The sequence below is a fragment of the Nannobrachium achirus genome (genome assembly GCF_963921795.1).
Source record: "Nannobrachium achirus genome assembly, chromosome: 14".
NCBI lineage: Eukaryota > Metazoa > Chordata > Actinopteri > Myctophiformes > Myctophidae > Nannobrachium > Nannobrachium achirus.
In genome coordinates this window covers 50,094,294-50,110,257 of record NC_137821.1, presented here as the reverse complement: position 1 = coordinate 50,110,257, position 15,964 = coordinate 50,094,294, and the positions used below count along the sequence as shown (strand labels likewise).

Sequence of the window (15,964 nt, the reverse complement as noted above, 5' to 3'; positions counted from 1 at the left end):
TAAAGACCTCCTTTTTTCATTCATGACCTTTATTTAGACACACACATAATTTTGCCAGTTTTAAAATTCAGGACATACATAGACGCAGACAAAAAACACAATATTAATTGAAACAGTTACAATCTAAAACAAAAGTGTTAGAAATCATTGTCTTGAAAGAAGACAATGATTCTGTTTAGTCCTCCCCTTCATCGTCACCCGCTGCAGCGCCGCTCTGGGCCTTCTTGGCGTTCTTGCGTTTGACGCGGCCAGGGCGTCCACCGCCATAAGGTGACCTCAGGGAGAAGTCGATGTGCTTCTGGGAGTCCAGACGCACGATGAACGACGGGATGTTCACCACTTGTTTGCGAACGCGGATGTGCCTCTGGCGGATGAGGACGCGAGCGTGGTGGATGGACTTGGCGAGCCCCAGTTTGAAGACTTGTGTCTGGAGCCGCCTCTCCATGAAGTCTTCCACCTTCAGACCCAGGATGTAATCGAGCTTCATCTTGCCCTCGTCCAGCACGCCGATCCTAACCAGACGCCTCAGCAGGCAGTTACCCTCGAACAGGCGCTTGGGGTCCTTCTCGTCCAGAGTGAGCAGCTCCCTGGCGGCCTTGCGGATCTTGGCCAGGGCGAACTTCACCCTCCACACCTCGCGCTTGTTCCTCAGACCGTACTCGCCGATGAGTTTTAACTCCTGGTCGAGACGGGACTTCTCGAATGGACGGCGAGGGGTGACGTAAGACTTGCGACAGACCCAGCTCCTGGCAACAGGCATGGCGGCTTATTTGTGCGCCGTGTCGTCAGCTCGTTGAAGGAAAGAGTGATTATGGTAACTTCTACTGAATCATTGATTATATAAAGTTCACACTGCAGTGGTGACATCATTTCAACTCACAGTTTTTGTGCACAAATCGGCCAGACAATGGCCAAATATGGACAAGCCAAGATGTGGGTGGGTGGATTATGCCTAAATATGGACATGCCGAGATGTGGTTGGACGTATTATACACAAACATGGACATGCAGTGATGTGCGCTGTGAATGATGTCACACTGATGTCACATTGAGATCCTCGCATCACAGATACAGTATCTTCTCACCGTGCTGACACTTAAGTCACACACCTGCTCTTCCCGCTGCGACTAAAGAGGCTCTCTCGACTCAACTTCGAACACCCAACGAACTTCAACCACGGCGACGGCAACCATGTCCAGACCCGGCGGCCCTCTCCCGCCCGACAGAGAGCTGCTCAAGCGCTGGGAGCGCGAGCAGGCCCGCCTGAGGACGCGGGTGGTGGAGGAGGACACGGAGGAGTGGCAGGGGAGCCCGGCGTTCTCGGGGCTCCAGAGAATCGGCGGCGTGGACCTGTCCTTCGTCAAGGGGGACGACGTCAACGCCTGCGCCCAGCTGGTGGTGCTGAGCTACCCCGGCCTGAGGGTGCTGTACGAGGACAGCCAGATGGTCACCCTCACCGCCCCGTACGTCCCCGGCTTCCTGGCCTTCCGGGAGATCGCGTTCTTCCTGGAGGCCCTGCGGCGGCTGGAGCGGAGCCAGCCGGGCCTTCTGCCACAGGTCGTATTGGTGGACGGAAACGGCCTCTTCCACCACCGCGAGTTCGGCCTGGCGTGTCACCTGGGCGTCCTGTCGGGGCTGCCCTGCGTCGGCGTGGCCAAGAACCTGCTGCACGTGCAGGGCGTGGCGCGGGGCGCCGAGCACAGGGCGCGGGTGGCCGCGCTGCAAAAGGGAGGGGACACGTTCCCGCTCGTGGCGGCGGCCTCGGGGAAGGTGCTGGGCAAGGCCCTGCGCAGCTGCGACGGCAGCGCCACGCCGGTGTACGTGTCCGTGGGCCACAGGATCAGCCTGGACACGGCGGTGCGCCTCACGCACGCGTGCTGCCGCTACCGGGTGGCCGAGCCCATCAGGCAGGCCGACCTCCGCTCGAGGCGGTACCTTCGCGAGCACTTCCGATCTTAGGGACGCATGAGAGACAACGGAAGTGTTCTACAATTTGCAGAACCCGAGACTCACAGGAACCCAATGCTCTCGAGCTTTATAGTGTTTTATCTTTTTGATAGACCAGGGGTTCCCAAACTTTTTGGTCTCAGGGCACCCCATCAATATGTTTTTAATCCGAGGCACCACTACATTATAATTTTCACTCCCAGCACCTTATATTTATAGCCATCGTCGTTGTCGGATGGAAACCCACCGTTCGTTTTGTATTTATCATCTATAAAACGTACTAAACTAGTGAAAACAGCAGATCTGGCGTTGTGTGCTTGTAGATCGGCTGTTTTCACTAGTTTTGTGCGACAGTCTTGTATGATGAAGCAGGGCTTTGCTTTACCAAAAGACGTACACATTTGAAACTTTCTGCCCGACAGTGACGATATTTTAGTGATTATTTTGCGAGGAAAACGTTGAGATAATAGCCATTTTGGTTAGAACTGACTGAAAATAACTTTGTACTTCAAGTTTAAAACGATACTAAATATTTTTTCAAGTGTCCAAATAAATTTCACCCACTTTGAAAACCCCTGTGATAGACAAATGTATGTTCATTGACATGCGTTTTTCTTCGATAAAAATCGCACCAGTGCAATGTGAGCTGCGCTCACTTCCTGTGGCATCAAACATGACACGCGCGCAAATCTCCTTGTATGGGCCGTTCCTGTCCGTGACAACAGCTGTGGTGATGTCGGTCTCTGCGTACTTTAGTTGGTCTCGTGTGGCGTTAGTCTCGTGCTCTTACGGACATAGGGACCTACACACAAAGCCAGACACACAACGGCTAAAAAGTAAAAGGTAGGATAAGAGATATTTATTTAAATAGCTCGATATTCTGATAGTAATCATTGCTATCAACGAGTTTCCAACGCCCCATAGTGCATTGCGCAGACGTCTGCACCGAGCTTCCGCCGCCGATTTACAAGCTCACAACGGTTGCATCTGCGACGCGACGTGAGCTTGTATGTCTGCTGTTAAACCCGGAAGTTTGGTCCTGATAGTCTCCAGTAAGCTCCCGGGGAAACTTGTGGATAGAGTGTTTTGGTCAGTAACAGGAGTCTCCCCATCTCTTTAAAAAACAGGAGATTTATTTTCAGATTAAGTTAATCAAACTAAGAAAGAGAACTCATACGCCATACTGGATAAACATGTGAAATTGGAAGTGATGACAAAAAGGAGTGAGCAGATTAACACTGTCAAAATGAAGCCGATTAATGGGTACTCATTCCTGATTGACTGAAATTGGCGACCGACAAGCAAATATATTTTCTGTTTATTAAAGAGCTGGAGAGGGAGATGACTTGTACTGAACAATTTATAGCAACGATTAGTATCAGAATATAGAGCTTTAACTTTAACATTTAATTTTAACCAAAACAATGCTAGTAAGACGCCTCAGGGCGACATGCACGCCAATTCTTGGCTATCTGGCCAGTGAAGTATATCGGACCAGTTACCCAATCTCAACAGTGCCTGTTGAGATAGGCAGAACATGCCCATATATGGGCATTACCAAATATGGGCATTCCCAGATATGCCCCTAATATTGATGACATCGGGACAGGGATCTACATACATGGGCATAGAACGGACAAGGACGTAATGAATTTGCAAGTGTGATCTGGGAATGCCCATATATGGGCATGTCAGAACATGCCCATAAATGGGCATTCCCAAATATGTCCTTAATGTTGATGACACTGGGTAAGGGATCTCCATATATGGGCATAAAACGGGCAAGGATGTAATTCATTTGCAAGTGTGATCTGGGAATGCCCATATATGGGCATGTTCTGACATCACATTGTCGACTGTATATATGGGCATAAAAGGGACATGAAGCCAGAGCGTGATGCCAGAGCAGCAATCCCTTTCTGTTAAGAGTGGTTCCCCTGAACAGTGACATCAGAGCATGATCACTATCACCTTTGAAAGCTCTAGTTTTGTATTGATAACAATACTGTACATGAACAATTGAACATATATCTATTTTTGAAGCGGTGAAAACCGCTTCCAATGAGTGGCTTTGTGTGTCCCACGCCCATATATGGTCATTTCAGTCCAGAATGAACAGGCTTTTTCAAAAACAAAATGTATGTCACCTCATGTCCATATATGGTCACTCCAGTCCAGAATGAACAGGTTTTTTCTGTCTGATGATTGGATACTTTGAGGATTGGTCAAGCTTCACATGACAATTCGGCCCTCCAGATAAAATCATTAATTCATTCAGAATAATAAAGAATGTATTGATCACAGAGTTCATAACTCTAGAACACATAGAATAAAAGTTCACCGCTTCACTTCGAACCAAGGTTTGATTTTTTATGTATTTATTATTGCATTGATGCTGATAAAGTAATGTGTGGCCAAGGTAGGGTAAGTGATTACGACCGAAGGTCGCAGTATACCATGCGAAATGTTGCAGCTTGTCTCTGTCTGTCTGTCTGTGTCAGTCAGTCAGCCAGTCAGTACACATTTTTACAGTCTATATAAAACAATTAACTTGTCTAACTTGTCAAACTCGTCACGTGGCAGTTGTGAGTTAAGACCTGCATAACCTCGCCTCACCAGGCTTTCTCGGGGGAAAGCCTGGTGATCGTTTACAACGGGCGGTTTGATCCGGTCTAGGAGGAAACCACAAGCAGAAGAAGCGGCGTCACTTTGTTTTGGTTCCCTCCGTTTGTTTCCCCAATCCCTATTAAAATGCTCGGGTAGCCTAGAGTAGTCTTACCAGTCGCTATGAGTTGGACTAAAAGATGCATATACCAAACACATTTTTAGGTAGGCCCTAAAAGTATGTCCTTGAGCGCAGGGGAATTATTTTGGGTTAAAACTGAATCCAGTTTGATAGTTTCCGGCCAAAGTGTAGTCCGTCTAGGACTACAACATGACATTGAGTGGTTTCCGCTCCCAACCTGATCAAACCCCTGAAGTGAAGGGACCCTGCAGCATTAGTGCTTGCAAACAGAGCCACGCAAGGACATCTCCAGAGTCCATGTATGAGTCATATTATCTGTGCTGGGTGGAATAGATATTCAAAACCAATTCCCTCTGAGTGGCTCCGACTTCATAAACAAGGCCAATTCCAAACACGAAAGGGGTGGGGATTTATTCTTAATTCCACAAAATGGTACAGTAATAACATATTATAATGTTGAAAAGGAGTTGTGTTTCCTTTTAAGTAAGACATCCGAGTACTTCTTCCACCACAAGCCAGAATTTCCTTTTGTCCTCTGAGTGACTTAAACTCCAAGATCTTTGAAGTTCAGGCCAGTACTTTTGGCAAAATTCATTCCGATGCCTGGCCTATTTTTTATTAAGCATGCAAAGATGTGCCAAACCAATTAAAGTTAAGAAGCTTAAATTGACTGACTAAAAGATGAATAAAACGTGTTTGTATCCAAGAGCCGTCTGTCAACATTGAAACCCCTCAGGAGAACCCGTTCTCCCCTCAGAAGAACGGTCTCAGTCTGAGTGGCCTTTTTGCAAATGGAATCAATGTTGGCATCAAAAGTCATTTTGTCATCTATAGTATGAAATATTGGCTTGCTGTCTCCACAGGACCGGACAGAGGGAGGAAGAGAAGAGAAGAGAAGAGAAGAGAAGAGAAGAGAAGAGAAGAGAAGAGCAATTTATTTTGGGTTGGGCCCTTTTTTAGCTGAGATTGACTGCACTAATAATGTCGGCCAGAACTGATTGTAGGGCTCTAAACAGTGTTTCCCAAACTGAGGGTCGGGACCCTCCAATGTTGCCTGACTGCTAGCGTCCGACTCAATCACACACTTCGTTTTGGGATTAGAGTCTGAAATTGAGGGCAGACATTCTATTTCGGCGGGGGGGGGGCTAAAGCCTATTGACGTCACACACACACACACACACACACACACACACACACATACACACACACACGCGACGGCGATGTGGCGTGACATTGCAAAAATACGTTATTTCTCATAACATATTATATGTCTGCATGTTTACGTTAGTGCAAAATGGTATTAAAACGTGAAGAAACGGCACTATTTCATAGTTTATTAAAATAATACGAGTCGAGTCTGACTCCGCCATGACAGTTTTCACAGACCAATCAGAGTCTAGACTCTCACGTGGGCAGAGGACACCAATCAGAGTCCACGAGCGAGTCTCACGTGAGCTCAAGAGCTCTGTTTGGAGGGGGCTGGGACCGGAGCAGCCACACCACGTGCCCCAAGCATACAACCCTGATTGGCCCATTCAATGCGCCCGCTCTTTGGGCGCACTCGAAATAAAATAAAATATGTGCAGCTTCAGTCCACACTACACATCACCCACCAGCAGGGGGTGGTGATGTGCGGACTGAAGTGTCAGGCTACCTCCAATGGGGGTCCCTAAATAATTGTGGGGGTCTCCAGATGATTGGCATGATTGTTTTCTCACTCAACAGTAAACAAACCAACATACAGCATAAGTGAACACAGGGCATCTGCACATTTCTAAAGTTGAAATGTAAGGACTTTAAGGAACATTAACAGTTATTTTCATACCAAAATAACACAACTTATCAAATGTTGCATGAGAGGCAAACATTGTGAAAATAGTTGAGCTACAAGCTCACAACGCCTGGCAGTGCATGTGTTTGGGGAAGGTTTGGGAATCCTCAAACAGGGGAGGAAGGACAGATGGGACCATCATGGGGGGTCTAAGATATAGAGGACTTGGACAGGAAGACAGAAAACGTATCGGCCCTGTGCTTGTGTCAGGATACTATTGTCTGTAAAACAATTGGGCCATTTCCTTGGGAAATGCCCCATTGAGCGTCACTCACTTCCATGTATGAGACAAGCACACACGTGCCTATCTCCTTGTATGGGCCGTTCTGTCTGTGACGTCAGTTTCTGCGTACTTTCTCTGATGTCAGTCTCGTACTCGGACATAAGGACACACAAAGCCAGACGTGCCCATATATGGGCATGTTCTGACATCACATTGTCGACTGTATATATGGGCATAAAAGGGACATGAAGCCAGAGCGTGATGCCAGAGCAGCAATCCCTTTCTGTTAAGAGTGGTTCCCCTGAACAGTGACATCAGAGCATGATCACTATCACCTTTGAAAGCTCTAGTTTTGTATTGATAACAATACTGTACATGAACAATTGAACATATATCTATTTTTGAAGCGGTGAAAACCGCTTCCAATGAGTGGCTTTGTGTGTCCCACGCCCATATATGGTCATTTCAGTCCAGAATGAACAGGCTTTTTCAAAAACAAAATGTATGTCACCTCATGTCCATATATGGTCACTCCAGTCCAGAATGAACAGGTTTTTTCTGTCTGATGATTGGATACTTTGAGGATTGGTCAAGCTTCACATGACAATTCGGCCCTCCAGATAAAATCATTAATTCATTCAGAATAATAAAGAATGTATTGATCACAGAGTTCATAACTCTAGAACACATAGAATAAAAGTTCACCGCTTCACTTCGAACCAAGGTTTGATTTTTTATGTATTTATTATTGCATTGATGCTGATAAAGTAATGTGTGGCCAAGGTAGGGTAAGTGATTACGACCGAAGGTCGCAGTATACCATGCGAAATGTTGCAGCTTGTCTCTGTCTGTCTGTCTGTGTCAGTCAGTCAGCCAGTCAGTACACATTTTTACAGTCTATATAAAACAATTAACTTGTCTAACTTGTCAAACTCGTCACGTGGCAGTTGTGAGTTAAGACCTGCATAACCTCGCCTCACCAGGCTTTCTCGGGGGAAAGCCTGGTGATCGTTTACAACGGGCGGTTTGATCCGGTCTAGGAGGAAACCACAAGCAGAAGAAGCGGCGTCACTTTGTTTTGGTTCCCTCCGTTTGTTTCCCCAATCCCTATTAAAATGCTCGGGTAGCCTAGAGTAGTCTTACCAGTCGCTATGAGTTGGACTAAAAGATGCATATACCAAACACATTTTTAGGTAGGCCCTAAAAGTATGTCCTTGAGCGCAGGGGAATTATTTTGGGTTAAAACTGAATCCAGTTTGATAGTTTCCGGCCAAAGTGTAGTCCGTCTAGGACTACAACATGACATTGAGTGGTTTCCGCTCCCAACCTGATCAAACCCCTGAAGTGAAGGGACCCTGCAGCATTAGTGCTTGCAAACAGAGCCACGCAAGGACATCTCCAGAGTCCATGTATGAGTCATATTATCTGTGCTGGGTGGAATAGATATTCAAAACCAATTCCCTCTGAGTGGCTCCGACTTCATAAACAAGGCCAATTCCAAACACGAAAGGGTGGGGATTTATTCTTAATTCCACAAAATGGTACAGTAATAACATATTATAATGTTGAAAAGGAGTTGTGTTTCCTTTTAAGTAAGACATCCGAGTACTTCTTCCACCACAAGCCAGAATTTCCTTTTGTCCTCTGAGTGACTTAAACTCCAAGATCTTTGAAGTTCAGGCCAGTACTTTTGGCAAAATTCATTCCGATGCCTGGCCTATTTTTTATTAAGCATGCAAAGATGTGCCAAACCAATTAAAGTTAAGAAGCTTAAATTGACTGACTAAAAGATGAATAAAACGTGTTTGTATCCAAGAGCCGTCTGTCAACATTGAAACCCCTCAGGAGAACCCGTTCTCCCCTCAGAAGAACGGTCTCAGTCTGAGTGGCCTTTTTGCAAATGGAATCAATGTTGGCATCAAAAGTCATTTTGTCATCTATAGTATGAAATATTGGCTTGCTGTCTCCACAGGACCGGACAGAGGGAGGAAGAGAAGAGAAGAGAAGAGAAGAGAAGAGAAGAGAAGAGAAGAGAAGAGCAATTTATTTTGGGTTGGGCCCTTTTTTAGCTGAGATTGACTGCACTAATAATGTCGGCCAGAACTGATTGTAGGGCTCTAAACAGTGTTTCCCAAACTGAGGGTCGGGACCCTCCAATGTTGCCTGACTGCTAGCGTCCGACTCAATCACACACTTCGTTTTGGGATTAGAGTCTGAAATTGAGGGCAGACATTCTATTTCGGCGGGGGGGGGGCTAAAGCCTATTGACGTCACACACACACACACACACACACACACACACACACATACACACACACACGCGACGGCGATGTGGCGTGACATTGCAAAAATACGTTATTTCTCATAACATATTATATGTCTGCATGTTTACGTTAGTGCAAAATGGTATTAAAACGTGAAGAAACGGCACTATTTCATAGTTTATTAAAATAATACGAGTCGAGTCTGACTCCGCCATGACAGTTTTCACGGACCAATCAGAGTCTAGACTCTCACGTGGGCAGAGGACACCAATCAGAGTCCACGAGCGAGTCTCACGTGAGCTCAAGAGCTCTGTTTGGAGGGGGCTGGGACCGGAGCAGCCACACCACGTGCCCCAAGCATACAACCCTGATTGGCCCATTCAATGCGCCCGCTCTTTGGGCGCACTCGAAATAAAATAAAATATGTGCAGCTTCAGTCCACACTACACACCACCCACCAGCAGGGGGTGGTGATGTGCGGACTGAAGTGTCAGGCTACCTCCAATGGGGGTCCCTAAATAATTGTGGGGGTCTCCAGATGATTGGCATGATTGTTTTCTCACTCAACAGTAAACAAACCAACATACAGCATAAGTGAACACAGGGCATCTGCACATTTCTAAAGTTGAAATGTAAGGACTTTAAGGAACATTAACAGTTATTTTCATACCAAAATAACACAACTTATCAAATGTTGCATGAGAGGCAAACATTGTGAAAATAGTTGAGCTACAAGCTCACAACGCCTGGCAGTGCATGTGTTTGGGGAAGGTTTGGGAATCCTCAAACAGGGGAGGAAGGACAGATGGGACCATCATGGGGGGTCTAAGATATAGAGGACTTGGACAGGAAGACAGAAAACGTATCGGCCCTGTGCTTGTGTCAGGATACTATTGTCTGTAAAACAATTGGGCCATTTCCTTGGGAAATGCCCCATTGAGCGTCACTCACTTCCATGTATGAGACAAGCACACACGTGCCTATCTCCTTGTATGGGCCGTTCTGTCTGTGACGTCAGTTTCTGCGTACTTTCTCTGATGTCAGTCTCGTACTCGGACATAAGGACACACAAAGCCAGACGTATGAGCGGTTAGCACCGCTCAAAAATGTGAGGGATGGATTTTATGTACAAAACGTGAGAGGGTTTTACACATCCTTAGCCTAAACCAGGGCTACTGAGAGAGGGAGGGAGGGTCCCAATACACGTTGCAAACAAAAATGATATGAAAATATTCAATCATATTGCCAAATCTAAAACCAGCCCAGGGGAGAAATTGTAGGTGGTTTCATAAAACTGAATAAATAGTACAATGAAAAACCAAAACCTCACTGTTTGTGCATGTAAAAAAAAAAAATCATCTATGACAGTGGTTTTATATTATGTTTTCAAGGAGAGGTACTTCTGTGGCCTGCTGGCCACAATAAACATGGTGCTGATGAGATATTAACCCTGTACATATGGCTAGACTCCTGGTGTAAATAAGCGGTGCAAGCTTGAAGGTCTTGATAAAGTGTCAAAAAGACACACAAATATCTTCTTATGGGTGTCCCTGGCACAACATATTTTCAAAAGGGAGTCCGCAGCCTAACACATCTCAATTTGGCGGTCCTTGAGGAAGGGGGGTATACTTCCAGGGGAGTAACTCCATGAGTGACCAAACAAGCCCTTAAATAGGGTCCATTTGGTTCCATTTGTACTCTTCTCTGAGATGGGATTTTATAGTGTAGAATGGGGTCTCAGAGATAGAGGGCGTGAAAATAGGGGAGGGGAATCCTTGACATTTAAGAAATGTGATAACCATTACTCTAGCACAGGGGCTCTCAAAGTGGGGTCCATGGACTGTCAGGGTTTCCTTGATTGGTCCTTGAAATCAAAAAGCTTGGAGAACCACTGCTCCTAGCGGAGCCACAGTTTGAGTCGGAAGGCGTCGACGCCGTTCAGGTAGTACCGGAACAGCCGCTTGTCTCGGACAAAGCCCAGGTTCTCGTAGAGCTTGAGAGCCGAGCGGTTGGTGGTCTCCGTCTCCAGCACCACCTCGTCGCAGTCGCCCTCCACCATGGCGTAGACGGCCTTCTTCACCAGGCTGGTGGCGATGCCTTTCCGCCGGTGCTTGGCGTCCACCGCCAGCATGGCAATGTAGCCGCGCCGGACCGTCCTCCCGTGCGTGTCCAGCTTGCACACGATGGCGCCGACGCAGCCCTCTCCCGCCATGGCCAGGAAGCAGAGCTGGGGCCAGTTGTGGATGAAGTACCTGTACGTGTAAATGGAGTAAGGCTCCGACAAGGCCTCGGTGATCAGCGCCATTATCCACGGCATCTGTAGCTCGGACTCGTAGCCGACGTAGCGGATCTCGCAGGGGCTCTCGTCCGGGGAACCTTCAGGTTTCAGATCCAGCTTCGCCAACTCCGCCACGAGGTGTGTCTCCACGTCGGGGGGCTTCGTCGCCGATTCCCGGTCAGTGCCCTGATCTGGGGGCTCGCCCGGTGTTCGTGGCGGTTCCGAACATGGGCCTCCTTCGCCATGATGGCAATCCTCACTGCTCGGTGTCCCTTCCTCGGCGGCATCGCTGCTTTCACCGTTATCACCGGACGGTCTGGTAGTATTCTCGAGATGGTTCTCCGTGCCCTGGTGGTTGTCAGCATCCTCTGATGGGTTGACGATGCCATTTAACTGCTGCTGTTCCTGCGGTTGCATCTCGAGGAGGATCGCCGTCGGGTTAGCATGCGGTGATGACGCATGTTTCAGATCTTTCCGGATCGCTTGTTGCTCGTCTCCGTTGACCATCCAGGACTCCTTCCTGGCGACATCGCTGGTGACGGGGTCCTCCTGCCTGAAGCTGCCTGTCTTCCTTTCCTCCCAGGAATCTCCGGGGAACGTGGTGGCTTCAGCCGGGGTTGCAGGCAATGCTCTACTAGGCCCAGTCATCACCGTAGCCATTGCACCACATTAATGCCTCATTCACGGGGTGGAAGTCCTCACTGACGAAAGTCACTTCACCACATATAAATCTACTGATCACTGAGGCGTTACCGGTTTCATCTGTGACGTTTGACGTTACTTCACCCGCGATATCCCAGCTGCCCCGTACATGGGCATGATGCAACGTCGAACATAACGGAAACTGTTGCCTGACAATGACGATTTGCGCTGACCTCGCGCATCTCCATATTTGGGCACAATCCGCACTCCCTCCCTCCATCCACAGACACAATTTTTTTTTAACCTGGGCGATATCACTCCAAATCAATAACACAACTGTTTCAAACTTTTGCCTTGATTATGATTAATGAAAAAATATTTTGATTTGCATTTTTGTTATATGTATGAGTACAATGATGAGAACTACACCTCAGAATACAACACCTGCTCCAGTGCAGCCGTCTTTGAGATTGACAGTGTCGCAGAGTCACGATGGCTATTTACAACCACGAACAGCAGCTAATGTTCTTTGTCTTCTTTATGTCTGGGTGTCTGTCAGTCCCTCCCACCTGATACAAACAACTGACCGCTTTCCTTTCCTGATATACTGAGGCGGGCTTGTCAGCGAAACACACCCAAGTATGCCTGTACCTGTACCTTATCAATTAAAGGAGTGCAAATCCCTAGCCTCCTTCAAAATTGGTCTGAAAAGTCACCTTCAGACAGCTGCTACTAGTTAGTGAACTTGGAAATAGACTAAGTTCTGTTGTTTTTATCACCCTAACCCTAACCCATGCTGATAAGAGTATCTAAACTACCTTTTTAAAGGTTTTTTTCCTGTGTGGATATACTGGTGACTCCTCAGATGACCCGACCTGAAACTCTTGTCACAGTTTACAGTGAAAGGTTTTTTCTCCCATGGATACCCTGGTTACGCTGGTGTGTCTTCATATTACCTAAAGTATTGAAACCTTTGTCACATAGTTTACAGTGGAAAGGTTTTTCTCCTGTGTGGATACGCTGGTGTGTCTTCAGATTACTTAAGACTGTGAAACTCTTGTAACATAGTTTACAGTGGAAAAGTTTTTCTCCTGTGTGGATACGCTGGTGTATGTTCAGGTAACTTAAACTACTGACGCTTTTGTCACACTGTTTACAGGTGTGTGTTTTCTTTCCTGTGTAAATTGTCTGATGTTCCTTTGCCTCTCCTGTTAGTCGAGTTAAAATCTCTGTAAACTGTAGAGGACTTTGAGATTCCGGTGGGTCTGTGTCTCCTTGCTTCCGGCTGGTTACAGGGCTGCCTATTCGCTGACTGGCCTCTGAGCAGACAGGAGAGCTTAGTCTGGGAAGATCGGGAGCACTCTCCTTCCAGGAGTGGTTGTTCATGGTCAAAGCGGTTGCCATACATGGACTATGACGGGGACGGAGATGTAGGTCCTGTTGAGGCCAGAAAATCTATCCTCTCTATCTCCCTGTATTCTTGTCTCACAAGGTTCCGTATCCCTCACAACACTATATGTGGACTTCACCTTCTGGCCTCGTTGGAATGAAGTGGAAGTCTGGACTCTGGAGTGTCTTCACACTTTATATAATAGTGGAGTTCTTTGTACATGGAATTTTTAGTTTTCATTGTCAATTCGTGTTAAAGTTTATTTTTCACTTCCAATTTGTAGATTATGGTCTATAGAACAATTTTGGTTCGAGTGTCAAGACAGTAGATTGAAGAAAAATATATTTTTTGCCCTATTTCCAAAATGAACAAAATCGGAATTGTGTTTTTTGAACAGTGTCTTAGTTTTCCCACAACTGCTGTGTAATATATATTAAAAAAGTGGGCCTTGGAAACAAAATGATGTTGATCATGTTCGAATGACACAATTCTCATATAAAACTAGGGACGTGCAAAGGATTCCCCCCCCCAACTGATGCTTTGGATCAACATCTGAACAGAAGCGTCTTCCAAGCAAGCGCCTGGGCGAGAGCACATAACTATGTATCTGCATGAATATGTATTGTAGTACTATGTCATTCATTCATTCAGGTCCATGATGACCGTCCACAGTCCCACGGATTATGGGATTAGTGGTCCCATTTGGACCACTCTGCCCCTTGCCAAGGATATATTAAAGTGTGGAGTGCACTTGTAAACGTGCTTGTATGCCAACCTGCACTCGGTGCAGTTGCATGAAAGAAATGTTGAAATGCACACGTCTGTGCAAATGTACTTGTGAGAACTAGCTAGACCAGAGCAGACTATATATTAGATTAGAACGTTTATTCTTTGTTAAAATATTGTTCTAGTAGTTGTTAAAGCCAATGGTACACCCAAAAAAATAATCTCTCAGTTGAACACATTTTAAATGTGTGAAACTTTTCCACCCATTTTATATGAGTAAATTTATATATGGGATATATGTAGTCCCAAGTCAAATCTACATTCAATGCAATGCATGTTGTTCAATTAGTCCAACTCATTTTCATTAACTTAAGCCAAGTTAATTATATGAACTTAATTAATTTACGTTTGTCCAACTCAAACAAATGTTAACGTAAATGTGTTGGTTCAACTCATTTTTATGGAATTAAGCTAAGATAAATAAAATACTTTTACATTTACATAAGAAGAGTTCGGTTTCAGGTTTTCTTCTGGATGATTTGTTTCAAGTTTTACAATATCAACATACAGATGCATAATGGATATATGCAATAGCAGTGATTATTGAATAATCAGAACATTTAAGAGAAAACCAACACAATAACCTCAAAGTTACCATGAGTTCTTCTCTTTTAGCCTAGCATGGGGAGGGAGCTCAAGCTTAAACTAGCAGCCTAGCAGTTAGGGTTAGGGTTTAGGCTCAAATACGGACAAATCAAATTCTGACATATGACAGTCATCTTGCCAAGGCAGACACATTGATATGATACATTTAGCATTTTTAGCTCCCGAAAGCTTAAACATTTCCCTGAAAACCTAGAAAAATGCTGTTCCCAGCATGCTTTGCATAACATGTGACCAACTTATTTGACCAATCAAGGGAAAGTGCTGGAGTCACTTCTCAGATCTGTAAAATGTACTTAATAAAATTGAGTTGGATTCAAACAATATTCTCAGAATGATTTCAGCCTTAAAAACTACTCAATAAAATTGGTGAGAGGCGTGGTTTATGGGACTCTGGGAGTTTTCATTGGAACTCATTTTCAATGTGTTTTTAAATTCCATTACTAAGATTTGAGTTACATGAATGTAATATAAATGCATAATGTTAAATGAATAGATTTTGTATAAGCACTATTAATTACATTTGAGTTGGAACAATTTAATAAAAATGCATATATTGTAAATGTATATATTTAAGGTAAGCACGATTAATATTTGTTCAGTTACATCAATTCAATACATTTGCATATATTATAATTAAATACATTTAAATAAAGCCAACATAATGTAAATGTATCACATCTGGCACTATTAATAATATTTGAGTTATATCAATTAAATGTATATGCTTATGCCTTGAAGTGAAGTAATTAAATAAAGCAAACATAATTTATATGTGTCACATTTATAGGGGGGTTGAATCAGTTTTTTGGGTGTACTATATTGTGGTACAGTTAAAACAAATGTAACTGTATTGTTGATGTTGAGTGTAATAACCATGTTATTGTCTAATTTGTGTGAAATATCAGAATATTCAAAACAAATATTTGACTCCAGTTGATTCCTCACACAGTATTGACTTGATATAGCAATAGAAAAATATATTGCACAAGCAATTGTGGGAAAATTAAGACATGTAAAAAAATCTTAATTCCGATTTTGGTTATTTGTGTTAATAATAGGGTAAAAAATATATTTTTCTTCAATCTGCTGTCTTGACACTCGAACCAAAATTGTTTTATAGACCATAATCTACAAATTGGAAGTGAAAAATAAACTTTAACACAAATTTGAAATGACTGAGTGTCCAGGCACCCCACTATAATGCTGAGCAGAGCTTTGGTCTGACCTCACTCACAAAACAATGGGTTGCCA

At 44.9% G+C, this 15,964-nt stretch overlaps 4 protein-coding genes across 4 annotated transcripts in view; 1 reads left to right on the top strand and 3 right to left on the bottom strand.

Moving 5' to 3' along the window:
* LOC308298111 (trafficking protein particle complex subunit 14-like) overlaps positions 1–15,964 on the bottom strand; it is a gene marked incomplete at both ends in the record, with an annotated part of 107,333 nt that overhangs the window by 36,730 nt on the left and 54,639 nt on the right. The window lies entirely within an intron of this gene.
* LOC308298751 (small ribosomal subunit protein uS4-like) lies at positions 176–760 on the bottom strand (the record flags this gene model as incomplete). Its single annotated transcript, XM_080742412.1, has 1 exon — positions 176–760. One exon carries the CDS (start codon positions 758–760, stop codon positions 176–178), a length of 585 nt encoding a protein of 194 aa, XP_080598538.1.
* On the top strand, positions 1,192–1,959 carry LOC308298623 (endonuclease V-like; the record flags this gene model as incomplete). The annotated part of the gene is made up of 1 exon (XM_080742266.1): positions 1,192–1,959. One exon carries the CDS (start codon positions 1,192–1,194, stop codon positions 1,957–1,959), a length of 768 nt encoding a protein of 255 aa, XP_080598392.1.
* On the bottom strand, positions 10,909–11,949 carry LOC308298622 (N-alpha-acetyltransferase 30-like; the record flags this gene model as incomplete). The annotated part of the gene is made up of 1 exon (XM_080742265.1): positions 10,909–11,949. The coding sequence occupies one exon, from the start codon at positions 11,947–11,949 to the stop codon at positions 10,909–10,911; it is 1,041 nt and encodes a 346-aa protein (XP_080598391.1).